The sequence below is a fragment of the Onychomys torridus genome, chromosome 16 (genome assembly GCF_903995425.1).
Source record: "Onychomys torridus chromosome 16, mOncTor1.1, whole genome shotgun sequence".
Taxonomy (NCBI): Eukaryota; Metazoa; Chordata; class Mammalia; order Rodentia; family Cricetidae; genus Onychomys; species Onychomys torridus.
Genome location: NC_050458.1, coordinates 39,405,378 through 39,432,413, shown reverse-complemented (window position 1 = coordinate 39,432,413; position 27,036 = coordinate 39,405,378). Strand labels below are relative to the sequence as shown.

The 27,036-nt window shown below is 50.3% G+C and overlaps 1 protein-coding gene across 1 annotated transcript in view; it reads left to right on the top strand.

The window, feature by feature from the left end:
• The window catches only part of LOC118596697 (maestro heat-like repeat family member 5), a 69,335-nt gene that overhangs the window by 35,659 nt on the left and 6,640 nt on the right, over positions 1 to 27,036 (top strand). Inside the window, exons 12-24 of the mRNA XM_036207574.1 lie at positions 711 to 857; positions 1,482 to 1,604; positions 2,269 to 2,348; positions 3,451 to 3,586; positions 4,476 to 4,619; positions 5,446 to 5,541; positions 6,639 to 6,743; positions 7,897 to 8,032; positions 8,301 to 8,470; positions 11,718 to 11,867; positions 12,452 to 12,606; positions 21,309 to 21,474; positions 22,455 to 22,636. Coding sequence (XP_036063467.1) covers positions 711 to 857; positions 1,482 to 1,604; positions 2,269 to 2,348; positions 3,451 to 3,586; positions 4,476 to 4,619; positions 5,446 to 5,541; positions 6,639 to 6,743; positions 7,897 to 8,032; positions 8,301 to 8,470; positions 11,718 to 11,867; positions 12,452 to 12,606; positions 21,309 to 21,474; positions 22,455 to 22,636 — 1,790 coding nt within the window. The remainder of the gene's footprint in view (positions 1 to 710; positions 858 to 1,481; positions 1,605 to 2,268; positions 2,349 to 3,450; positions 3,587 to 4,475; positions 4,620 to 5,445; positions 5,542 to 6,638; positions 6,744 to 7,896; positions 8,033 to 8,300; positions 8,471 to 11,717; positions 11,868 to 12,451; positions 12,607 to 21,308; positions 21,475 to 22,454; positions 22,637 to 27,036) is intronic.

The window sequence follows — 27,036 nt, the reverse complement described above, 5'->3', positions numbered from 1 at the left end:
CTTGGCCTGAGAGCTGCTTGTGGACACTGGAGGGGACTCCATGCTTCTGCCATTTTACTGCACCCTACATAATCCCCCTTGGAAGACACAGTGCCTGGGAACCTCGCCACTGGAATTCCTTGGTGGGGGAGGCCTCTGGACGCTCTTGCAGGTCTGCTCATGTTAACCCTGCAACTTAGAGAGTAGGCCAGGGGCCTCTGATGGGTCTTTCGCATCTGGCGAGTGGCAGAACCGAGGTGCATGCCTCAGACTCTCAGAGGGTACCTGGCACTGATAAATAATATCGCCATGCTAGTCCTCTGGTGACATCTGAGAAGAGAGGTGACTGGGCCACACCCAAGCAGGAAATTCCACTTGGCCCATGACTGTCTCTCTGGATAGGAGCATGATATTTCCAGGCCCCCAGAAGCCCACAAGGGTATGGTGTGCCAGACTCTGTCTCATACAGTAAGAAAGGGAAGGTTGGGCTGTGGGGAAAGGGGTATCACAGGAGACACCCCAACTCTTACAGTTCCAATAGAACCAAGTGTCTCAGTAAAATCAGTCCAACCCCCTAAAAAGCCATTTCCACTTCTCATTTGGTGAACAAAGACCCTCTAGACACCCCCCTCTCCCACCTTGCTGGGATCAGGGTATGCCCTCTCGCCACTCCCCAAGTAGACTGGGCAAGGCCTGACACCCAATCCACCCCTACCCGGCCCCATGGCCAGAACCTCGAGGATCTTCGGTGGAAATGGGCTGGCAGCACCATCCTCCTCTCCTACGGCCAGATGGCAGCCAAGGCCAAGAGCCACATCCTGCCATGGGTGGACAACATCTTGTCCAGGATGATCTTCTACTTCCGCTTCAGCTCCTGGGTACAGGTTGCCCTACTCACCATCACCCCAGTCCTGCACCTCCCCGACAGCAGAGCCGGGATTCCAGCTCTGCCCTGCCCCAGTTTGCAGAGAGAGAGGCCCAAGGCCACCTTTGGCCTATGCCCACCTCCGCACTGCCCCCAACTCCTGGAAACACACACACACACACACACACACACACACACACACACGCACGCACACACGCGCACGTGCGCGTGTACTCTTACAAAGCAAATGCTGGATTGTTACTTGGGGAGGGGTTGGATATGGAGACGCCAGGGTTATGCCTGCCTCTTAAGGTGCAGCATGGCCCAGGTTGTTGCAAAAGCCAGCAACAAGTCTTACCCATCAATCAAGGCTGTAGCCACCACTCCAGAAACCCTCACAGGCCCCTCCCTCATGTTTTGACCAGGCTCACAGAATTCACGTGTTTAAAACAAGAGCCTGGGCCCCTTCCTAAAGTGAGCCCCACTCGTGAGCTCCCAGCCCTGTCATCTCTGCCACATCCCTCTCACCCTGACCCAGCTGCACCTGGAGATGGTGGCCTTGGCCTCCCTTCTTGCTCTCTCCCATAAGCTCCTGGGCTCTCAGCCTTATCTGTGCCCTGGGGCCTGACCTACACAGGATGAGACCCTGAAACAAAGCTTCCTTACGGCCATCATGATGCTGGTGGGGGCCATCAGCCGGAGTGAAGGTGCCCACAGCTACGAGTTCTCCCAGACTAGCGAGCTCCTGGAATGCCTGACGGTACATGCCAGCCCCTGGGCATGGGCAGGGCAGCCCTCCTAGGCAGAGGCCCTCCCTCAGACCAGCGGCTTTTCCAGGTATAGGAAGCCCCCTCCCTCAGCCCATCTGGAAATACTCCATGTCCCCCAGGTTACTTGAGTCTTGCTGGGACCCTCAGCAGACCAGGTATGCCCACCTTGCAGCCAATGCCACTGAGGGCCAGAAAGGCTAGCACACTCCATTCTGCATGCTTTCTTGGCTCGGGTCCCAGACTAATCACTTACTATCTTGGCTTCCTAGATAGATCCTTTGGGACCGTGGGAAATGCACAGAAGACTGGGCAGTAGTGTTAGGGGCAAAGGGCATTGATTAAGACAGGCTCCTGTTCCCTGCCTGGGATCCAACAGCAAAGTGGAATAATTTCTAAGGAAGCAAGAGTCAGAGCAACATGGAGCTAGTCCAGAGAGGGACAGGCAGCTAGGACTCAGACCTGACCTGTCTAATTCCAGAGGCCACGCTGGCTCTCTAAGAGGAGACCAGGTCTCACTACCAGGTGGATAAAGACAGACAGCCTCATTGCCCAAGCTGCATAGTATGCTGAAATTCTGAGGCAGGGCTAAGATTTGGTATCAGAGATGGAGTCAGCTAGGCCTGAACCTCTGCACCTTCTTCTGTGGCCTTACAGACACTAATAGAGAAAGAGCCGCCAGACACACTACTCACCAGCATCCGCCAGCAGGCCGTCCACATTGTCGCCAGCCTTTGGTAGGTTACAGCCTATGGGGACTGCCTTGGCCCAAAAAAACAGCTCCCTGCCCGAGATGCTAGCTGGACAAGGTGGAAGCGAGTCACACGTCAAGGCCCTGCTGGTCAGAGCTTGGAGCTGAGCCACCACAGGTCCCAGGGTGGTGGGAAGGGGACTGGAACATTTACCCTGAGCACAGCCACGCCACACAGTGAGCTGACTTCCTCCTCCCTCCAAGTACTCCAGTAAGGAAGAATCTAGAAGGAGGCCAAAGGGGAGCTGTGTCTAGCCCCAGCCAACCTCTGAGGAAAAGCAGGGAGGAAAGCTGGGTCCAGAGAGCTCAGGAGCCCCAGAGCCAGGGATGCAGGTCCCTGTTTATCTCTCTACCCACAGATCAGGGAGGAGGTTAGACCAGGGAGATCAGGGTTGCCTGCCCTCAGACCATAGCAGGCAATCCACATGAGCCTTGGCAGGTGGCAAACGGAGCTGGATGGGCAGCCACTCAGACTGCATTCCCAGGTGTCTCGCCTCTGCTGGCCCTCACTTCATACTCACCCAATGCACAGTCACTGTTGATCCCTAGGAGATTGGGGACCATCAGGTCTCTTAGGACCCAGCTGGAAGCCAATAACAAACACGCACGTTCTCCAAGCACGTCCCTGGAAATGGGATGCGTACCACACATCGGGCTGTGACAGGTGCCGGAAGAGACTGAAACAGGAAGTGAGATAGGGAGGAATGTAACATCCTCCTCACCAGGTGGAGAAGTGTAGGAGCCCCAGCTCTGCGTAAAAGAGGCTGATTGACAGCTGGTAGAGTATTGAGGCATAGAGTAGTCCTATAAGCCTGGTGCTTTGCTGACTTAAGGGGACGGTTAAGCAAAGTCCTGCATAGATGAGTCAGTGAGCCCTGCAGGAACGGCACTTTCAATGGCCCTCAGCCATCACATACTTGGGTTGACGGACCAGTAGTAGACTGGAGAGGTGGAGGTGTACAGGAATCCCTGTGAGAAGCAAAAGGCTGTAAGGTCTGCGCTGTCAGAAGGAGATACAAGGGAATGTCTGAGCCCTGACTGCTGCCTTCCCGGTCCCAGGCCCTCAGGATCCTTCACCTTCCCAACAGTGCCCTGAGGCCACCCATGGATGTGGACAGGAAGTCCCGGCTCCTCTCCGTCTGCTTCCGCAGCATCTTTGCCCTGCCACTCCTGGATGCCCTGGAAAAGCACACCTGTCTCTTCCTGGAACCACCCAACATCCAGGTACAGTCTGCACAGCCCAGGGGACTCTCAGGCAGGATGTCAGGCTCAGTCTTCTGTGTGTGGCAGGGTGGGGAACATGGTCTGGCCCTGCGTAGTTGCCTAAAAACTCTGGATCCCCATTTGCCCACCTGGGGCATGGCCCATTATCATCATTCGAGTCATGCTAAGGTAGGTGGCTTACCTGGTGTGCGCCTGTTCAGGAGCTCTATACATAATGGTATATGCATGTTCTCCTTGCTGACCTAAAAATCCATGTAGAATAGGAAACACAGAAGCACTCACCACTGTGTTTCCCTCCCTCCAAGCACCATGGCCACCCAAGGAATTCACAGAAGAGAAGAAGATAGCTCTTTCAAAGGGATGAGTTCCCTGATATTGCAGGGATTGGTCCTGTCCCACTAAGATGATTTATGGAGTGACTGTCCTTGCAGGGTAGGCTCCATGTCACCACACCTACCTGCCTGGGTCACTACCAGGTCTCACCTGTAAATCTCCTTGAAAGATGCTTGCCATGCCCCACAGCTACCACCAGAGGGCGCATGAAATTGTCAGCCATAGTCCCAGCCCCATGAGAAAGTGTCAAAGGCAGGACAGCTTTGTAAAGTGAGTGCCATGGGCACCAGGCCATCTGGACCCTCCTCACCTTCCCACAGTGACTGGGGGGGGGGGGGCATTGGGTACACATCTCAGAAGAATAAAGTCGACAGTGGGAATGCCAATATCTGAACCCGACCCCAGGGCCCCTCCTCGTATTAGACATCTGTGAAGCTGGGTCCAGGCTACATCTGGACAGACAAGCATTGTGGGACAGGTGGGTAACGGGAGGAGGAGTATCTGCCTTGACATCTTACAAAGCACCCGGTGACTAGAAGACTCCTTGACTCTGCAGGAAATGCAACCAAGGACTGAGTGTCAGCGCTGGGAGCCAGTAGCATTGATCCTGCTCCTGTCTGTTCCCACTCCATCTGTCTCCTGCCCTGCCACATGGGACTGGCTGCCTGTCACCCCTGTGGAGGAACATTGGCCTAAGAAATGAAGTCATCCAGGTCACCAAATAGCAAATGGCCTGAGCTCCTGATGAGCTCATAAGAGTCTGGTTGGGCATTTCTGTCACACACACACACACACACACACACACACACACACGTGCGCACGCACGCATGCACACCTACCTAAACATGCCAGCAGCAAACATTGTTGAGGGTCCGTCTATGAGCCCCAGAAATCGTATCAGCTATATAGTTTGCAGGGCCAGGAAGAGGTATATACCCAGACCCTTTAAAAAAAAAAAAAAAAAAAAAAAAAAAAAAAAAAAAAAAAAAAACCTTTTAATAAGAGGACCAATGAGATGCTAGTGTGCAAAAGCACTTGCCACTCAATGACCTGAGTTGGATCCCAGAATCCATAGTAAGAGAGAACAAACTTCTGAAAGTTGTCCTCTGATCTCCACACATGTGCTGCAGCGTGCACACATGTATGCACATACACACACACATACATAAGTAAAGAATGAAATTAAAATGTACTGAGATTTTCAGGATGAAAATACAGCCTATTACCTCCAGCGTTACTTCCTGGAGTCCTGGGCCAAGTCAGGCCTGGTCACATGTCTATATGTCCATGGAGCCAAGCCTGCTGGGACTAAATTTTCCCTTTGGTAAACTCAATTGGGTGGATTCCCAAGACCTTTCTGGCCAGTCTTCATGCCTGTGTGGCAAGCGCCCTTGCAAATATGGCAATGAGCTCTGTCAGTTGTGGGAATCTGGCCTGGGGATATGCAGAAAGTGGGTGCCACTGGATACTGCAGCAGTCTTGGACCTCATCCTTACAGGACCTGGCTGACCTCCTCCCTTCCGCAGGGATTATACAGCCAGACCATGGAGGCGATGGACCACATGCTACAGTGTTTCATGATGCAGAACCCCACAGCCAATGAGCTGTACTTCCTGTTGTCGGTGAGGGCTGCAGGCAGCTGGGGACCGGGCAGGCCGGGGTACACAGCTCTGATCTGAGAGTCCCCAAGAGGGCACTCCACAGGAAGCAAGACCTGGCCAATAGGTTTCCCATGCCTAGAGGTTTGGAACATCTGGAGCAAACAGGGAAACATCAATCAGCCTGACCAGAAAGGGATCTGTTGGAGAAGTGGATTCCCCTATCACCTGTGCCTGTGGCACAGTGTCCCCCGAGGGCATGGATCCCACAAACCCCCTCATCTGCCCACTAGGTATCCATGGGAGGGAGACCACTTGGCAGATAGTGAGGGCCTAGTAGCAGGGCCTAGGCCCAGTGAAGAGGCCAGCTCCATCCAGGCCAGAGGTCAGGGCCAATGGGAGTTCCTAAGGAGCCCTGAATGGAAACCTTAGCCATTCCTGAGAAGAGAAGGAGGCATAAGATGAGGCTGGAGCCAAGAAGAGGCAGGAGCCCGATCAGTAGGTCAGAGTAGAGGTAACTCTGCCCACTGGAGCCTGGAGGGTGAGGGGCTATGGTGAGGCTCAGCCAAGCAAGGGCCGGGCCTCATCAAAGAGCCAAGAACAGAAGCAGGAGCACCAAGGCCCGTGATGCACACGTGGAAGTCAGGAAGGAGAACACAGGCAAGGGAACCCCCAAGCAACAAGAAAGCATGCCAATCTAGGACTGTGCCCAAGTGGTAATGGCTTCTACCAGTGGGAGTTACAATGGTTCCCCCACCCATTCCTGGGTCACTCTATCTCCAAATACCCTGTGTCTAGAGCAGCTGACCTCACAACCCCTCAGCTGTACAATGATCTGAAATCAGTGCCCACCCTCTGCTTGCATGCATGGCAGAAAGTTCTAGAACGGGGCATCCATCCGGCACGCAGCAGGTTGAGAGCTTGTGGGGGAGAGACTGTTTCTGCTGCATGAGAAGTGGCCAGTTGTGAAGGGTGGCTCTAGAGACAGGGGCTGACAGGGGAACAAGAAAAGCTGGACCTGGAAGTAGTAAAGACCAAGGAGCCTTACTGAGGGGTGGGCATGGACGGCTGTTTCTGAGGGTCTGACTCAGCACTTGACTACACCCACCCTGCATGTACAGCACCTGTATGTCTGGCTGGCATCAGAGAAGGCTCATGAGAGACAACGGGCTGTGCACAGATGCATGATACTCTTCAAATTCCTGAACTGTAAACGCTGCCTCGAAGTAAGCTCCATCACCCCAGCTCCTCACCTCCCCAGCTCCCTACTAATATGCCTCCAAGGGTGGAGCCTCCCATTTAGGAGCACACCTACGCCCCTGCCTCCAGTCCAGGGTGACCCTGAACATCCTGCTGTCTGACTGAACTCCGTGACAAGGGAGTCTAAATAATATTCCCCTCTTTACTCTTTTATTTTTAATGGAGTAAATAAATTTTTTAAAATTTCATTTTTTGGCGATTGAGCAAAAAAAAAAAAAAAAAAAAGACTCCACAGTGAAGACAAATCACGTTTTAATGTGATCCGATATGGCGTCTGGAGAAGTGGCTGAGCGGTCAAAAGCACTGGCTGCTCTTGTAGAATTTCCAGCATCCACATGGTGGCTTACAATCCTCCATGGCATCTGACACCCTCTTCTGGCCTCTGCAAGCAGCAGGCACACACACACATACACACATACACACACACACACACACACACACACACACACACACACACACACACGGCACACAGATATACATGCAGGCAAAACACTCATACACATAAAAGATAAAAGAAAGATAAATCTTTTTTAAAAAACGTAACTATGGTCTACAGAGTGGCTACCTATTTTGTAAATGGTTTTATTGGTTCCAGAATTGAGCTCAGGGTAAGAGAAGCCAGCTAGCCAGGCGTGGTGCCGCATAGCTTTAATCCCAGCACTCGGGATTAAAGGTGGATCTCTGTGAGTTTGAGGCCAGCTTGCTCTACAGAGCCAGTTCCAGGACTGCCCGGGATACACTGTGAAACCCCATCTTGAAAAACCAAGAGAGGGGCTGGGGCAGAAGCCAGATAGTGTACTACGAGGTCACAGTTGGATCCTGTCCTAAGACCTTGACACTCTGTTCATCCAGTTTTCTGCAGTTTTTGGTGTTGTCATCTGTTTTTGAGATTTTGTTTTTGAGATTTTGTTTTTGGTTTTTTTGTTTTATTTTTTTATTACATTACCCCATTCTTTTCTCTTGATAACCAAGTTTTGGAGTCAAGACCCTATATTTTGCCTAACCCCAACTCTGCCACATAATTCAAGGGATCCTCTGGTGGAGGCCATTCTGGGGTGCACGAGTAGCCAGTGGGATGCTGTAGGTGGGCCCACCATCAATACCATGCTCTCTACATAGACCAAGGAGAATTTCAGGAGGATGGGACAGCTGGTGGCCATGCTGGGGATCCTGTGCCAGGACTCGGACAGGACCATCCAGTGCTTGAGTCTAGAAGCTATGGGCCATCTCTATCAGCTTCTGATGCAGCAGAAAGGTGAGTGCTCTCGGCACAACGGCACACCTGGCCCCTCCCTACCTCAGCCTGGGTGGACTCGTCCCAGCACTCCTGAACTTCACCTTTCCCCAATTCCACCCTCAGCTCAATCTTGACTTCAGCCATAGCTTCCTAATAACACAACCCCCAAACCCAAATAAACACAGGCCTGATGCCAGTGACTAATGGGCTCAGCCTGACGCCTGCCCTGTCCCACATTAACCCCAGCCCACTCTACCCTGCGCTCACCCCTGCCTGCCCTGACCAGCAGAAGTTCCAGAGATGGAGAGGAAGACCCCTCAGGAACTCCCTCCGCCTGATGCAGCTGGAGCTGCCCTCTGGAGCAGTGGAGACCAAAGGGGCACTCTTCTGATCCCCCAGGATATGGCATCCAAAAATGACAGCATCTTCTTCATGAGCAGCAACCAAGCTACCAAGGTCAAAGCCTTTAGAGAGTTTCTGGCTGGGTGGATGCATAGCCAGAGCAGACTACCACATCTGTGGGTGGCAACAAAGGCATTCTTTTCTAAGCCACTGAAGGGGAAACACGCAGGTTGGAGGGACACCAGGACACAGTAGACTATGTACGTGTACCTTGGACAGGAGCCTTCACAGATTTCTCAAATCCCTTTCTCAAGTTTTTCCAACCGTCTCTAGACTGTTTTCCCATTTACAGCTCTTCGCCCCTTTCACACCACAATTTGAATTGTGTTATCCTCAAAATCCACCACCTGAGGCTGTGAGCTAGGTACCGGCATTAGCTGGATAGCCTACCCTAAAGCAGCGTCAGAGCTGTGAGTTCAGGAAGTCTGCAAGGTGTGAACTCTTGCTTGCTCAGGACAGGTTGGACTTTGGCTAAGAATGACCTCTGCGATTGGCCATACTTGCCAGTCCTTGTGAGACCTAGCCTTCCACTTCTCAACAGGGTCCATGTGGGGCCTGGTAGATAAACTGGCCTTCAGTAAGCACCCATGACGTCCTGCCCAAACATGACAGGAAAGTGGATCACATGGCTAGTGAGTGCCCCAGCAAGATTTTGGTCTGATCCCATGGACTCCAGAACACCGCAGCTACAGTGAGCTGTCCAAGTTTTGCGGCTCCTTAGAAGTTTAATACAGAAACTCTCAGTCCCTGGGGCCAGCCCCTCAGTGGGCCTGCCTAAAAGGAAGACAATCTCATTTAGCTGTAGTTTGCACCAGAGAAACTGGGCTGGGGTAAGGTAAGGAGGGACGATTTCCACTGGCTGCCAGCCCAGAAAGTTCCAGAGGGAAGGTGAGCCTCTAGGAAGCATAGAGTCCAGGGCCTGGAGAGAGACAGCCTGCTCTCTGTCCATGGGGGTGGGGGATGGGGGTTGGGAGAAAACACAGATATACTGGATACGAACAGAGGAGAAGCAAAATGAGAGGATCTGCTGATTTCGAGATGCAGGCCTTGGAAAATTCCAAAAGAAAGCAGATGTTCTGGGCCTCAGTTCCTCTCCCAAGTTTGTACAGACTCCTCATGTGGTCTTAGGATGCAACACACTTTCATCATCCTCATCCTCTTCATTACCTTTACCACCACTGTCATCGATAATACCTCCGACATCACCATCACTATTATTACCATCCACTATCATCACCACCCTTACCATCCCCACTGTCACTAACACCTCCACCATCACTGATGCCTCCAGCATCACCATAACCACCAACATTCACTATCATCACTACCATTATTATCACTAACACCCCATCATCACCATCATTTCCACCATTATCCTCACCACCGTTCATCACCACCTGTCACCACGCCCACCATCATCCCCTTCATCACCATCACCACTGTCAGCATCATCACCATCATCATCATCACCACCATCATCATCACCACCACCATCATCACCATCACCATCATCATCACCATCATCATCACCACCATCATCATCACCACCATCATCATCACCACCATCATCACCATCACCATCATCATCACCATCATCATCATCACCACCATCATCATCACCACCATCATCATCACCACCATCTTCATCATCACCACCATCATCACCACCACCATCATCACCATCACCATCATCATTACCATTATCATCACCACCATCATCACCACCATCATCACCACCACCATCATCATCACCATCATCATCACCACCATCATCACCACCATCATCACCACCATCATCATCACCACCATCATCATCATCACCATCATCATCACCACCATCATCACCACCATCATCATCACCACCATCTTCATCATCACCATCATCATCACCACCACCATCATCACCACCACCATCATCATCACCACCACCATCATCACCATCACCATCATCATTACCACCACCATTCACCACCGTCACCACTACCATCATTACCACTAACACCCCCATCATCACCATCACTTCCACCACCGGTATCATCACTACTACCATCACCATCATCTCTATCCCCACTGGCATCAACATCATCACCATCACCACCACCATCATCACCATCACCACCATCATCATCACCACCATCATCATCATTACCTCCATCATCACCACATCATCACTGCCCCCACAACTGTCATAGTTACCATCACCCTTATCCCCACCTTTAGCGTCACCACGATCACCACCACACCATCTCACACTTACTCATGGCCTTGATTAAAGCTCAACATCACAGGAGTCTTTCCATTCCTGTGTCTGTGCTACTCTGGGCTCTGAGCATCTCACCACCATTCTAACTTGAACTTTCTGTAAGGTTGAGGGTGGTCTCCATCTGTGCAGATCAAAGAAGCCACTGGCCCCATGTAGCTGCTGAGCTCCTGGAGTGAATCTAAGTCTGCCAAAGAGCTGAGGCTTTAGTTTGACTAAACTAATTATTGATAGATTTAAGTCTGTCATAGATCTAAACTATTGTGAGTGGCAGGGCTGTTATATTGAACAGACATAGTCCAACTCTTTCCAGAAGGTGGTGATCTAGCCCAGATTTACCCTCCAGGGCACTAGGGAAGAAGACTTAGAGACTTAGACATGCCACCTTTGCATTTATTACCTCAAGTGTCTTTTCCATGCCCCTGCGTGGCTCGTGAGCTACATTCAAACATGAGACACACCATTAGACTGACTCTGGAGAATGGGATTGCTGAGCACAGCTGGAGGCTCAGAGGGCCCTACATGAGACAGTAGTCTTGGGTTCCACACCAGCCCGGCCCCACATATTCCTACCCTGTTCCATGGCACCTCTCTAGGCCTAGAGATCAGACCTGGTGGCCTGGAAGATCCATCACTGCTCTGAAGTTCAATTCTCTTTCATAAAGCCCTCATAAGAAGGACTTGGGCCTGGCCACAGGCAGCATTTCTCTGAACTCAGAGTAACATGTGGATAACCTAGGGCCAAGATGGAAAGAGGATGGGAGGAAACAAAGTTTCCAGGGCCACCACAACCCAAGAACAAGCCAATGCTGGCTGGAGAAAAGAGCCCTGTGCCTGCCCAGTGCTGGGCACCATACCCCCGCTTCCTGTCCCTAGGCATTGGCTGAGGCAGAGGGATGTGGAAAAGATTGTGTACTTGGCCCACATAAAGAGCCTAGAGGAGTGAGTGCCCAGAGATTTGGGGAGCCTGACAGAAATGTAAAAGGGGACAGGCATGGTGGGGTGTGAAGTGATAAGGTGACAGGCTCTCCACTCTCACAGGAGATCATGAGTCATCTTGCAGTGACAGAGCTGACTGACCTCATCTGGACAGCCATCGATGGCTTGGGCTCTACCAGCACTCCCTGGGTGCAGGCGGCTGCCGATTTGCTTTCCCTTGTCATCCAGGAGCATGGGGACAACCTGGCAACTGTGAGGGGTTGGGGTCCTACCCAGGGCCAGGGAGGAGAGGGGCAGCATTGAGGACTAGGCACAGGCAGCATCTAGGAACCTTCTTTGGAACAGGATAGAGAAGACTGGGATCCCACTGCAGGCAGCAGACAACCCAATTAGTGGATGGATGGGTGGGTGGGTGGGTGTATGGATGGATGGATGGATGGATGGGTGGGTGGGTGGGTGGGTGGATGGATGGATGGATAGATGGATGGATGGGTGGATGGATGGATGGATGAATAGATGGATGGGTGGGTGGATGGATGGCTATGGACCATAGAAGAATGAGGTGACACAGGGAAAACATACAGAACTTCTAGAGCTTGTGGTCTGATGAGGTGACAACATACAGACAGAGGTGGACAGAATGGCCCAGTAGGTGCAGAGAGAGAGAGTAATGAACCCTATAGGGTGAGAAGCATGCCCCAGCAAGAGAAGCTGATGCCAACTTTTCCAAACGCCTCAGAATGCTGTACTGGGCCCTCCCTCCCTTCAGGCCAGGTGTGCAGAGTAGGTGGGCTCTCTCCATCAGACTCCTCCCACTACTCCCTGTCTTTGAACAGGTTGGTAAAATGGGCCAGGCCATCCACCACCACCTCTGTGCCATCCAAATGCCCCAAGCCAAGGAAAGTGCCCTGCATGTCATCACCCTACTGGCCCGGAACCACATCCCAGAGCTGGTGGCTGCCTTCCTAGACTTTTCCACTCCCCTGGACAGGTACCTAGCCTTATGCTCCTCACTGACCTCATTACCTACCCTCCATCCTACCCCCAAGCCAGGGTCATAGCTTCTGCCCTCCTTTCTGTCCATCACAGACCACAGGAATCCTGAGTGCTTGGTTGTTGGGAGGAAGTCAGCTCCTCTGTTCATTTAGACTTGCCTCCTGTGGACAGTCCACAGAAACACCTGCCCCAGCCTCTACCTCCAATGCTAAGTGGTTGCTAATTCCCGAGTGCTCCTGCTGGGACACCCCTCCCTCCACTTCACCCCACCCCCCCCCCCACCCCACCCCGCTAACTACAAAGCCTTGCCATCCATTAGTGTGGACCCCTCTGATTTGTCCTGATCTTTGTTTCTCCTCCTCCTGCTCTTTCCAGTAGCCCCCTGCAGCCACCTCAGCCCTCTCAAATGGGCCTGGCTTTTCTCCCATACCACAGGACCCCTGAATCTGGGGCTAGACCAGGGTTCTCATAACTGTCCACATCCCTCCTCCCTAAAATCCCACTTCTGGATCCCACATCCTCAGTATACAGCACCCACCATTCATCTGCCACACCTGGCATGGGTCACCCCTCACTTCTTGATAGGTCAGCTTCTGCTCAAAGATAGACTATGCTTTCTCAGACTCTTTCCAGACTAGAATTCCCCTCTGCCCGTCACCCAAACTTCTGCTTGGATTTCTTACTCCCTCCAAGATCCAGCAAGCCTCTACCTGGTGGGACCAGCCTCCCTACTCACCCTCCCCTTGTCCTTATCCAGTTCCTCCTTCTCAGATCGGGTTCCACCTGGCATACCCAGGTCTTTGCCCTGAGTGCTAACTTGGCTCCACACTGCTCTGGGAACTCTGGAAACCTGTGAGAGAGCTCTTCCAAAGCCTAGAGTCTTCTCCAGGGAGAATTCTCACCTCAGCAGGGAGGTGTCCTATTTCCCATTAGCAACTCGTACTTCCATTGTGTGCAAATGCAAATGCTGTTCTCTCATCTCTGGACTGTCTGGTTCCTTTAAGATGCTATTGTGAAATGTCGCCTGGGTCCTCAAGAGAAAAGTACATATTCTATCACCTCGGTGTGGAGTCTAATATATTCACCAGATTCACCTCATTTTTCTTTTAAAGTTGCATTTTATTTTGTGCGGAAAAGTTGTCCAACAGAGGACAACTTGTTGGAATCAGTTCTCTCCTTCACTGGTTTGAGTCCTGGAGCTAGAACACAGCAGGCTTTTGAGCAAGCACCTTTACCTACTGAGCATATCGATGGCCCAGATTTTGACAACTGCTTTGTAAGTTACTTGGTCATGTTGCCTTGATGATATATTTTCTCTCTCTCTTTGAAACCTAGGTCTTTTACTAGGTGAGATAGACCAGCCTAATTTTCCCAAGCAGCTGGTGCACATTTGATTATGTCAGAAAGCCTTTTGTTCTTATTTCTGGGAAGTTTACTTAACTGTATTTAAAGTTGGTCTCTGCCCAGGTCATAGTCTCTGGTCCGATGCTACTTGTCTCCCACCTTCATGGTCACACCTGCTGATGTTCCTGGCTTTTCCCTAAACTCACTGTCTTCTCCATGTCCCTCTTCGGCCTTGTAAGTGTTCATCTGAGTCGGACCTCTCTTGGCCACCTTTTAATTTTTTTTCCCCATTTCTGAGTTTTTTTTAACGTGTGTAATACATACATGTGCATATGATGTTTATGTGGATGTGGATGTGAAGGCCGGAAGCTGACGCGGAGTCTTCCTCAATCTCTCCCCCACCTTCTACTGAGGCAGAGTTTCATAATTAAAACCAAAGTTCTCTGATATGGCTAGTCTCTGCCTTCCAAGGGCTGGAATTACAGGTGGGCTGCCACACCCACTGGGCATTTATGTGGGTTCTGGGTATCTGAACTCTGGTCCTTACTCTTGCAAAGCAAGCTCTTTAAACCACTGAGCCATCACCCAGGCTTGAAAGTCCAGTTTGTTTGTTTGTTGTTTGTTTGTTTGTTTGTTAGACAAGTCTTGCCAGGCTGGCCTTGAACTCTTCCTCCTCCTCTGTCTCACTCCTTGAGTTCTTGGACAACCTAGCTCAGGTCATTGTTTGATTCTTTCCATTTCTTTCCTGAGTTCAGTCAGTTCTTTTCAGGTCACATTGAAGATTTGTCCTTCCTTGGGAATATTCAAGGTGGCTGAGGCTCTAAGTACTTCTCACTGTGGAGTGAGTGGGTGAGTGAGTGAGTGAGGAGTGAATGAGTGAGTCCAGGATCCCTCTGTAGTACTAGCACTCTAAGGCCATCTTCACTTTGTTTACTCATAGCTTCTAGTTTTTGTAATGAACTGTAGAGCTGTTGGTCTTAGTGAGTGTTTTATTACTGTGAAGAGACATCATGACCAAGGCAATTTATCAAGGAAAGCATTTCATTGGGGGCTTACTTACAGTTTCAGAGTTCATTATCATCATGGTGGGGAGCACGGTGGCAGGCAAGTGTGTGGTACTGGAGAAGTAGCTGAGAGCTACATCCTGATCCATAGGTTGAGAGGGAGGGAGGGAAGGAGAGAGAGAGAGAGAGAGAGAGAGAGAGAGAGAGAGAGAGAGAGCCTAGCTTGAGCTCATGAAACCTCAAAGCCCACCTCCAGTGACACACTTCCTCCAACAAGGACACACCTCCTAATCCTTCTCAAGTAGTGTCACTCCCTGATGACCAAGCATTTACATATGTGAGCCTATGGGGGGCCATTCTAATTCAAACCACCACATTTTGGAGCTGTTGGAGTGTTTCATGGGGATTTCAAGTTCAATGGTGCCATCATCTGTCAGTACAGCAAAAGCTGGGCCATCCAGAAGACGCTGGGCTTTGTGGTAGGCACCTATGCCCTCTAGTTCTTTGGGCTCCTTTTCTCTTTGACAGGAATGTTTCCCTCTCTCCTCCTCCTCCTCTTCAACCCTTCCTCCTCTTTCTTCTTCTTCCATCTGACTTCCTCATCCTCTTCCTCTCTTGTCTTCCCCTCTCCCTTTTTTCTCCCAAAGCTATACATTTGAAGACAGCAAATTGTTTAATTCCTTCCCTGTGTCCTCTGAGGTTGGGCACTAATTGAGAGCCAGGAATGGGCAGTAAGACAAATACACAGTGATCACGCATGCAGACAGACAATTGTAAGCAGTGCCGAGGAGGAGAGGTGCTCCGACCTCCGGAGTTCTCTCTCCTCTGGTGTATTTTGAGACTTCAAGGGGATTCATCTTCCTGAAGGTGATTTTGACCCAATCTGAGCTTTCATTTGCCCTGTGTCCAGTTCCCCAAAGTTTCTCTTATCTGCTTCTGTCTGTCACAGAGCCTTGAAGTGGGCGGTGGAGCTTGTCCACTAGGGCTGGTGTTTTTTCTCTTTACTCCCAGTGAAGAGGCAACAGTCACACTGCTCCCGCTGAGCTCTGGCTGGGCTGTCTTTCAGAGAATCTGGGAAAGCACAGGTCTCAGCAAGCAGCACCTTTTCTGAGGCCTGGCACTTCACGGTTCCATCTCACTGCTGGAATTTATATGTTCCTTCCTCAGTCCCAAGCACTGTCCCCATGATAACATTTACAGAGCCTGAGTGCGCTGCACATCAATGGAGCCTCTCCTGGATCGATTTATCTGGATTTTCATCAGCTTCTACCAGTCACCTGGGCACGGTCATTTGTGATGGTTTTAAACATAAAGTCCCTGCTAGACAGTTTAGGGGCTGCACTAGTGGTGGGAATTTGGACATCGAAATAGGCTTTATGGCTCAGATTCCCAGGACAAAACTCTCCTCCCACCTACAGTGCTGAAGCTGAGATGGGAGGATCCTCTCTTTGTCTACAGGGCAGAGATCTGTTTGCTTATTGCTTCCTATTTCTCTTCCCTAAACTATGCACATAACTCTATGGATCAATCACCTATTAAGTCCCCATCATGGGCAACCTTTCTTAAAAAAAAAAAAAAAACTGCATGCCATAGCTAAATATGGTGCTGAACACCTAGAATTCCAGCACTCAAGAGGCTGAGACAGGAGGATTATAACTTTAAGGAGAGTCTATGTACAGACCCTGTCTCTAAAGGAAAAAAACAAATTGCCACCTGGCCTCAGGGGGAATAAAAATGTCAGGAGTTTCCTCCTCCTCCTCCAAGTTCAAAGATGGCCAAGTCTGCATAGCAGAGTCCAGACCAGTCAGGGAGACAAGAAAGACCCTGTCTCAAAAATGTACCCATCCCAATGGTGCAGTGTGTGCTGAAAGCGTAAACCGTATAATATAGATTCTTCCAATGTCTTTCTTCTTGCCTGGTTTTGTTTCCCTCTGGCTTCCTGTTTAAATTTTATGGTGTCTCACTGCAGCTCTCTCCTCTTCAATGTTCTGTGGTGCTAATGTTGTGACTGCCAAGGGTCCTCTTCACTGTAGGTGAACATTATTTCCCACTAGAGACCTTGACGAACAGTGCATCTTGTGAACTTTGCTTGTGTGTATCCTGACATACTGGAGAACTGGATTTACCACATGTGTCATGTGTGGGGTACGGGGAGGGTGTTATTAGGGATAATACCCCTAGAAGAGAAAGCTGTGCTGTGTCCCACCTCCATGGACACGCAAGGAGGTGTAAAGCATTTCCCAAGGTGCTCATGCCAAGTCCCACTCCAGGGACAGACTGCTATTCTCTGAGCATCCCTCTTGCTCCACATCTTCACTGGTGCTCAGCACCTGCATTTTAGCCAATCATCCGTGTTTTGGCCAATTTGGTGGGTGCTGGGCAGCTTATACTATTCATTGTTACTTCCGTGGTTGAGCTTGACTTGACGTTTTCCCGTTCCATTTTTCTTTTGTGTATGTGTGTGCATGTTTGCATGGACACGTGTGTGGACAGACATAAATGTGGAAGACTGAGATTCATGTCAGGAATCATCTTCAATCACTCTTCAACCTTATTCATTGGATCGGCATCTCTCAATCAAGCCAAGAGCTCACTGACATGGCTAATCTCATTAGCCAGCTTACTCTGGAGACCCTCTGTCTTAGCCCTTGGAGGAAGGGTTTACTGATGGATCACCACACCCACCTGGCATCTCTGTGGTTTCTGGGGATCAAAATTCTGGTCCTCACACTTGCCTGGCAAGCACTTAACCACTGAGCCACCTCCCATCTTCCATTTCTTCCTGCTATTTGGCAGTGAGACTGTGCAAAGGGCCTGCTCGATTTTCTGCTATGTGTCCCTCTAATAACATACAATATGAGAATCTTTCCTGAAAGCTGGACACGGACCCTTCTTGCTGGCCATGTTAGGAATATCTACTCCCATACATACATCTTTTCCCAAGCCTACCACATCCTTTTGTGAGCAAGTACCAATTCACACTATCCTTATGCACTGTCATCTTGTTTGTTTGTTTGTTTGTTTGTTTGTTTGTTTAAGACAGGGTTTTTCTGTGTAGCCCTGTCTGTCCTGGAACTCACTTTGCAGACCAGGCTGGCCTCAAACCCAGAAATCCACCTGCCTTTGCCTTCCGAGTGCTGTAATTAGAAGCGTGTGCCACCACACCCAGCTATGCACTGTCTTCTAAGGTCCCTCGTTGGCCTTCAAGGTGACCTCTCCAGCCTATCTAGAATGATCGCATATGATGCAGATATGGTCCGGCAATCGCCAGCTCACTCCTCTCCCTGCTCAGCATTCCTTACAAATCAAGCACTTCCTGCCCTCAAAGGGCACTGCTTCGCCATCCCCAGGCCAACACTCAGAGTTCTCATTGTAACAGCTTAGTAGCAATTGTCCTCTACAGAGCAGCCTTCCCTCTGACTTTCCAAGAATGTCTTCTCTACTCCTGACCCTTTGCATTTCCACAAAACACTTAGAGCCAGGTACCCAGAATGCCTTTCTTCTCCTCTGCCTTTGATGGCTGCTTATACTCAAGTCAGAAGCACTGTGTGAGGGGCTGGAGAGACATCTCAGTGCTTACAAGCATTTGCTGCTCTTTCGGAGGACCACAGTTTGGTTCCCAGCACCAGTGAGTTCGCACTGCCCGATATTTAGACTACTCTAACCCTAGCCTAGCCACACCAGTTCCCTCTTTTGGTTTTGCAGCTTTGACTTCTAATATTTCCACATTTTTGCTTCAAACTTGTCTTTTTCTTTATTTTACTTTATTTTTAACGTGTGTGTGTGTGTGTGTGTGTGTGTGTGTGTGTGTGTGTGTGTATGTGTGTCAGTATGTGCACATGCAGATGCCTGTGGAGTCCAGAAGAGGGCACACCATCACCTGATGCTGGAGTTATGGGTGGTTGTGAGAGGCCCCATATGGGTGCTGGGAACCCAACTTAGGTCATCTGGAAGAGCAAGGGCTCTTAAACATAGAGCCATCTCCAGCACCCAGACATGTCTATTGTAGATAGAATTTTATCAAGTGTGTCATACTCAGTCTTTGTCTTTGGTTGGAGTACATGTTCTATTTGCATGTACTGTAACTGTCAATGTGTTCAGACTTTGCTCTCCTTACTCTTCCCATCAATGTGTTCAGGATTGACTTTGCTCTCCTTACTCTTCCCATCAATGTGTTCAGGATTGACTTTGCTCTCCTTACTCTTCCCATCAATGTGTTCAGGATTGACTTTGCTCTCCTTGCTCTTCCCATCAATGTGTTCAGGATTGACTTTGCTATCCTTACTCTTTCCAGACAAGTAAAGGGCCTTCAAAGTCCTCTTGTGAACTGCTATGGCCCTGTGTTAATGCCTAGACTCTCCCCTGGGTATTGCACCTTCCAAGTTCCTCTATCCCAAAACATGTGTCATGACTTCATTCTTATGGCTGGGCAGTGTTGCCCTGTGCGTACTCTGTAGTGGGTGTGTGTATAGCAATGTGTGTCCACGCCACATTTGGCTCATCATTTCGTCTGCTGATGGACACCTAGGTGATCTACACCTTTTTTTTCTGCATGAGCAGTTTTCTGTCAACACTGGCAATCAAGAATTCCACCTTCTGCATCTGCAGCTCCCACATCCATAGAGTCAGAATATTTCTCCAGAAACACTATGCCTATGCTGACCCTACACAGGCTCGTCATTACTCCCCAAGCGATGCAGCTTAATGGCTGCTTGCATGGAATCTGCCTCATATTAGGTAGTCCATATAATGGGGATGGAGATTAAAGGATACCTGAAAAGGGATGTGTGTGAGGTATATGCAAAGAGTTCACCATGTACACAAGGGACTTGTGCAGGGTTTATGCTGGTGTGGATTGGATTTTTGAGACAGGGTCTCACTATAGGCTAGACTGGTCTAGAACTCACTGTGTATCCCAGACTATACTCACACCCTTACAATCCTCCTGTTTCAGCCTCCCAATTTCTGGAATGACAGACATAGGCCACCATGCCCAGCTAGAGCATCAACAGATTTTCATACCCAAGGGAGGCTCTGAAACCAGTCCTTCGCTGACACCATGAGACAACTGTGTATGTTTGATCTGTTATCTGATTTTGGGGGTGCATGCATTTAGTCAAAGTACAGGGCTGCATGGCAGTGTCACATCTAACCTACTCCACCCCCAGGAATTGCTACAGCTTTCCAGGGCAGTTCTACCTCTTTACACTCCCCCAGCCGCCCGTGGATTCCAGTTTCTCCACATCCTCATCAAGGCTTGTGCCGTTCGCTCCTTGGACCATGCCGTCACAATGGGAGTGAAGTGCTGGGACACTGGTTCCCGCTGGTGTCCGCATCTTCCGAGTGCTTCTTCCTCAGCCAGGCATCTCTCTTTTTTTGAGAAGTGTCTTTTCAAGTCTGTGGATCGGTGCATTCTGGCTCTGTTTCCCATCTCTCTTACTCTCTGCCCCCATCCCTCCCGAGCCTGCTTAGATCTGCTGCTCCCACTGCAGCTGAGATGAAACTGCTCTTATCAACAACTTCACATAGCTGGGTCCAGCCCCGCCTTGGTTAGCTAGCTGTCCGCCATCTGGCTTTCATCTTGCAAATGCTTTCCCATTGGCTCCTAGGATTTCCTCCTTCCTTTTCCCACTGTGCTCCCCACTGGGCTGTCACCCCTAAGACATCAAGGACTTTTCTCAATGCTGCATGTCTCGCTCCCCTGAATGTTGCCTTCAAGGTGCTCCCAGTGGGAAGACAGCAGCCCCAGGGAGCAGATGGAAAGCCTCACCCTCCAGGCTCTCAGACACAGGGATCTCTCTCTCTCTCTCTCTCTCTCTCTCTCTCTCTCTTTCTCTCTCCTCGCCTCGCCTCCTGATGCAGCCATTCTGTGGCCACACTGGAGAAGACTCCTAGGATTTTCTGTGCCCACCTAGCAAGTATCAGCTGGGACCGGGGTGATTTCCACAGGGCCTTAAGGGTGGCCCCCTCGGGTTTGCCTTGCTGCTTATGAGGCCACTCAACTATGTCCTTCCTGGTTTTGCCCCAAAGAGCCCTTTCCACCCAACACTGAAGCCCAAAGGACACTAGGGTAAGACTCAGGGGACATCACAGTTCCCTCTCAGGACAGCTCTTGCCTACCCTCCTTGCCTGGGACCTCAGATGGCTGCAGGGCCAGTGCCCAGATACCAAACAGGACCATGAGCTGAGCAAGCTTCTCTCTGCAGGCCTCAGCATCCACCTCCCTGCAAAGTAAACACAAGGTCACCCTGCCCTTCACTGGGGCCCTAGACATAGAGCCTTACTAGCCAAGTCAAGCAAACTTGAGCCACAGCATGGCACTCACAGCACCACCACCCCCAATCCACAGCCATTCCTTTCGCCTGTGGAGGGCCCTAGGAGCTGAAGAGCCTGCCAGCCATTTGGTTCTGACTGTGCTGATGGCATGGATGCAGAAGAGGCCTCTGCCAACTAGTGCCAGCAAAGACGACGGCAGTTCCTATCCCGTGGAGAAGCCTCATTTGCGTTCATTGGCTGTGAGTCTCTGACCTCATCTCTGGCAGGCAGCTGTGTGAGCACATGGGTCAGTATGCTAGGCTTCCAGGAAGAGGGCTGAGACCCAGGCCACTCCTATCTGGAGGAGAAGGGCATAGGGCAGTCCAGCACCTAGACTGATCCCACAGTCCTTGGCTCAGTTCCCAGTAACCTGGCTCAGGACTCTGAGCCCTCAGCAAGTCAGTCAAGAGGATCTGTCTGACTTACTGCAAAAGGGACTGTAGAAGGCAGCCTTGGAGAGGAGGGGCCTCCAGCAAAGTACAATCAGAAGCCTAGCATTTGGAGTTCAAAGCCATGCCCAGTATTGGGATCATAGATTCTGGACGAGCCGTAGAGTTGGCAGCAATACTGTTCCTGTAGGATCCTCTCTCCAATTTTCTCCATTAGCCCACGCTGTATTTGTACACCCTGGAACAGGACACCTGCTTGCTAAGGTGGCCATGTCTATACCAGTCTCCTTTGGCTGGACTCTTGCAAGGCAGCAGCTGTGCCAAACTCCATGTAGCACTTTCTTAGACGAGTCTTGGCCCCAAAGGCCCCTGAGTGATAGCCCAGATGCATAGCTGCCTCCCCACACCCAAATCCTCCCTAGACTGACAACCACTTACAGACACAGTACTGGGAATATAGGAAGTGCTTAGGTTAGGGTACACTGGTTAGGGAACATGGGTTGGGGAGCACAGGTTGGAATGCACCTGGCCATAGAACATCAGCTAAAGAGCACAGGACAGGGAGCACCACTAGGGAGCACCAGGGAGACTAGAGCAGCAGGTCCAGAGGCTCTAATGGAGGCTGTACAGGTGACAGAAGCCAGCACAGGTCAATTGACATTGCCTGGACGCTTAGACTTGGTCTTGAGCCATCAGAACAGTGGGGAGAGGTGTGTTTGAGTGTGTATTTCAGCTAACATCCCTAGCCTGGGATCCCAGCACTTAGCTCCAAACTCATCCAACTCCAACAGGCCATGAACACAATTCACGAGCTACAGTTCGCAAGAGAATTCAAGAAAGCCGTGCGGGACACCTTTCCCCAGCTCTTCCTGGCCCTCCTGGCCCAGATGCACTATATCATGGAACTGAACCAACCCACAGAACCTGAGCAGGAGCAGAAAGCCCAGGAATCAGCCACGCCAAGCCCCCAGAGGTGAGCCCAAGGCCTCATAGGCAGCTAACTGCCAGGCCTCACACATACCTATAAGAACACTCAGGACACACACACACAGAGCTGGGGTGGAGGGGCTGAGTTAGCAGGATATCATCATTCAATTCAGAGATCAGAAATCTAAATTTAGAGGGTCTGCAGCCTTACCCTTTATTTCCTGGCTTCAGCTGTTCCCAGGATATGTCTCTAGCTTGAGGTTGCATGACTATAATCTCAGTCTTCAACATCCCATAATACTGTCCTCTGCCTGTGTCTAAATGCCCACTTCTTATAAGGACATCAACCACTGAGTTTTGGGCCACCTTAATAACTTCATCTGTACCTGAAGGCACTTGCACGGTTGGTGCGGGTTGGGGTGGAGTATCTCCAACCTATCTTTCTAAAAGGGACAATTATAATTAATAGTCATGATCCCAGATGTCATTCATGGCCAGAATAGCAGCCAGCACAAATGAACCCAAAGACAGGCTGTTCCTGCTTTCTTTGTCTCCCTAGGGCTCCTGGCCCCACAGACACTTATCAAATAGGGGGCCCCTGAACACAGCCACCCAGTTATGACAAGGGGCACATCTTTTTTTGAAGGGGAGGAGAGATATCAATATAGGATGTCTCTATGTAGCCCTGGCTGTCCTGGGACTCACTCTGTAGACTAGGCTGGCCTCAAACTCAGAGATCTGCCTGCCTGTACTAGGATTAAAGGTATGTGCTACCAACACCCAGCAGAGCACCTCCTCTTGATCCATATGCTCCTTGCAATGGGTCCAGAACATAGCCATCCCTTCCTACATCATACACGTGGAACAGCAGAGGTTCGTGGTGGCTCTGATGTTTCTCTAGCCGAGAGACACTGAGCTGGGCCACAGATGACCATCCAGCCCTCGCTCATCATAGCCAATGCTGTGGCTACCAGAGTGGACCATGGATGGCTGTCTCTGTGTAATGTCATGAACAACCATGCCTAACCGTCAACCCGCCTGGCTAGGATGTGAGGGACATGCCATCCTTCCACGGTAGGGGCTGACTGCCTTGGTCTTCCCTTTGCATCTGGTCCTATTTCCCAAAATCCAGTAAGCCAGTCTTTAAAAACCACTGGGGCTCACTCTTTTCATTTGTTTGTGTGATGATATGCTTCATGCAATTTGTCAGTTTTAACAGCTCTCCCCAAGGCACGTCATAGCGGGGGAAAAAAAAATGTCACTTCTCAGATTGCCTCTGAATTCCAATATGCGCAAAATCTCTTTTTTATTCACATCAACCGTGCAAAATGCATGAATCTTCCCTAATAGGCTAATAAAACATTCTCCTCCCAGAGCACAGCAAGGCGGGGAGAATGCAAAGATGGCTGCCTCCTCCCTTCTGCTTCTCTGCCCTCCCTACTCTTGACCAAAGCCTGCTGCCCTCGGGGCTCTGCTTACCTGAAAGTCCCCTGTCAAGACCTCCGTGGCCACCCCTATAAATGGCAACACCTCCATGGCCACCCCTATAAACGGAAACACCTCCATGTCCACCCCTACAAACAGCAACACCTCCTTCAGCCCTTACCCTACCCCAAGCCCACAACACCTAACAACGTCTTTCTGGTTTGCTGCCTCCACCCCATGGGTGGACGGTTCTAGAAGATAGGGATGTCTGTTTCCATGCCCAAGGGAGGTCCCACATTCCTGGGCTCATGGGTAGATTTCCCTGTGGATAGAAATCCCAAGATGCATCCCTCTCACCAAGATGCATCTCTCTCCACCTTAGCTCTCCTTTCTCCACTGGCCACCCTGTAAACACAGGTCCTAGGGGTGGTCCCAGGAGCCAAAGGCCCTGAAACCTGGGTACAGTACATGAGCTCTGATTGGCCCAGATGTAGTCATATGCCCATCCCTTAACCAATGGAAACATCCAAGGCTCTGATTGACTAGGTGTGGCTCCCATATCTACCTGGAGCTCAAGCAAGGCTTGGGCCTCCCTCCCCAGAGGAAAACAGCCTAGCTGGGACCAAGCAAAGGGGCCCAAGCATGGGCAGGCCACCCAGCAGGCACATGAACAGGGGTGACAGTAGGGAGTCAGGGAAGCTGGCTGGCACTCTTTAGGCACTCAGAGAGTAGGTAGCATCAATGAGATCTATCACGGGCTAGGGTTGACTGGCACTGTGGCGAGAAAAAGAAGTGCTGAAAAAGGGTTATAGGAGCCCACTGCTGAGTGTATCACTGGCTGTTGGTGCCCATAGGGTGGATGGCCCAGAACACTAGATGCCGGGGCAGATGGGTCTTGACACTGGAGGCTCCTGACAACTTGCTCAGCTGGGCTGGGCCCCATACCCAGGAGTGGAGCTTTGGGGAGAGCCTGCCTTCAAGAGGTGTGGGACTTCCTTGAGTCACAAATATGCTTGCTATAGAGATTTCACCAACCCAGTCATTTCTCAGTTGTGTCCTCTGCCAACCCTTGGAGGACTTCCCACTTACTTAGTCAAACCATCAGGGGCTGAATGCCCCACTCGTGAGACATGTCATTTCTCTATTTCCAACCCACTCTCCGTCTTCACTCTCATCCTGGCCTCACTGTTGACCTTTGCCCTTCTAGGTCAAGGGACAAAGACTAGTGATAGAAGAAAAGTGAGTATGTGACTCGCTAGTCTCAGCACTCAGCTCCACACCTGAACCAGGAAGATCCTGAGTTCAAGGCCAGCCTCAGAAATAGCAAGATCTTGTCTTTAAAACAAAACAAAAAACCAAAAACATAAATGGAGGAGAAAGCATCTCACATTCATAAGAGTGGGTACATTCACAAACAGAACAGCAGTGCTCAGTAAAGATGTGAAGAGACAGCCATGCAGTGGTAGTGCACACCTTTAGTACCAGCACTCAGGAGGCAGAGGCAGGCAGATCTCTGAGTTCGAGGTCAGCCTGGTCTGCAGAGAGAGTTCCAGGATATCCAGGGCTACACAGAGAAACCCTGTCTCAAATAAAAACAAACAAACAAATGGGAAAAAAGATGTGGAGAAACAAACCCCTACACAGTGACGGTGAGATGTGAGCTGGAGCGGCTTTGTGGTCCTCAAAAAGGACAACTATGGCGTGAGGTGCAGTGGTATGTGCTTGTCATGCCAGTACTTAGAAGCTGGAGCAGAAGGATCATGAGTACAGGGCCAGCCTGGGATCGTGAGTACAGGGCCAGCCTGGGATATACAGCATGTATCTCCAGGGAGGCAAGTGCCTACAGAGTGTCCATGTGGCCCAGAAATCCCTCTTCTACTCTGAATTTGTACCTAAAAAAAAATGAAAGCAGGGACTCAGAAGCATCTGGAAAACTTGCTGACAGACACTATTCACAGTGGTCAAAATTGCAAATGTGCCAAGAGTCATGGATGGATGGATGGATGGATGGATGGGTGGGTGGGTGGGTGGGTGGATGGATGGATGGATAGAATGTGATTGTCTTAGTTAGGGTTTTATTGCTGTGAAAAGACACCGTGACCTCGGCAACTCTTACAAAGAAAACATTGAGGTGGTGGCTTACAGATTCAGAGGTTCAGTCCATTATCATCATGATGGAGAGGATGGCAGTGTGCAGGCAGACATGGTGCTGGCTATATCTTGACCAGAAGGTTTAGTCCATGGCCACTCAGCCCCATGCACTCAGGCAGAATATCATGGCAGCAGGAATGTGTGGCTGGGGCTATTTTTCATTGCTTGGTGGACAGGAAGCAGAGAGAGGTGTAAACCAGAAGGAACCACAGCAGCTAGAGGCATGTACTAATCTTCTAAGACGCTTATAAATCCAATCAAGATGACCCATCCCAGACAGTACTCAAAATTAAAGGGAAATTCTCACACATGGAGCATGACGCATGAACCCAGAGGACGTCATGCTGAGTGACATGAGCCAGTCATCACACAGAAAACAGCTGAGCAAGAGGGCACACAGCTGTTATCCCAGCACTTGGTGACATAGGCAGGAAGATCAGGAGTCCAAGGTCATCCTCGGCTACAGAGCAAGCTCAAAGCTAACCTGGGAAGCATGGGACCCTGTCTCAAACAGGAAAGGAAAGGAAAGGAAAGAAAAGGAAAGGAAAGGAAAGGAAAGGAAAGGAAAGGAAAAAGGAAAGGAAAGGAAAGGAAAAAGGAAAGGAAAGGAAAGGAAAGGAAAAAGGAAAGGAAAGGAAAGGAAAAAGGAAAGGAAAGGAAAGGAAAGGAAAAAGGAAAGGAAAGGAAAAAGGAAAGGAAAGGAAAAAAGGAAAAAGGAAAAAAGGAAAAAAGGAAAGGGAAAGGAAAAAGGAAAAGGAAAGGAATGAAGGAAAGGAAAAAGGAAAGGAAAGGAAAGGAAAAGGAAAAGGAAAAAGAGGAAAAAGGAAAAAAGGAAAAAGGAAAGAAGAGAAAAGAAAAGAAAAAAAACAA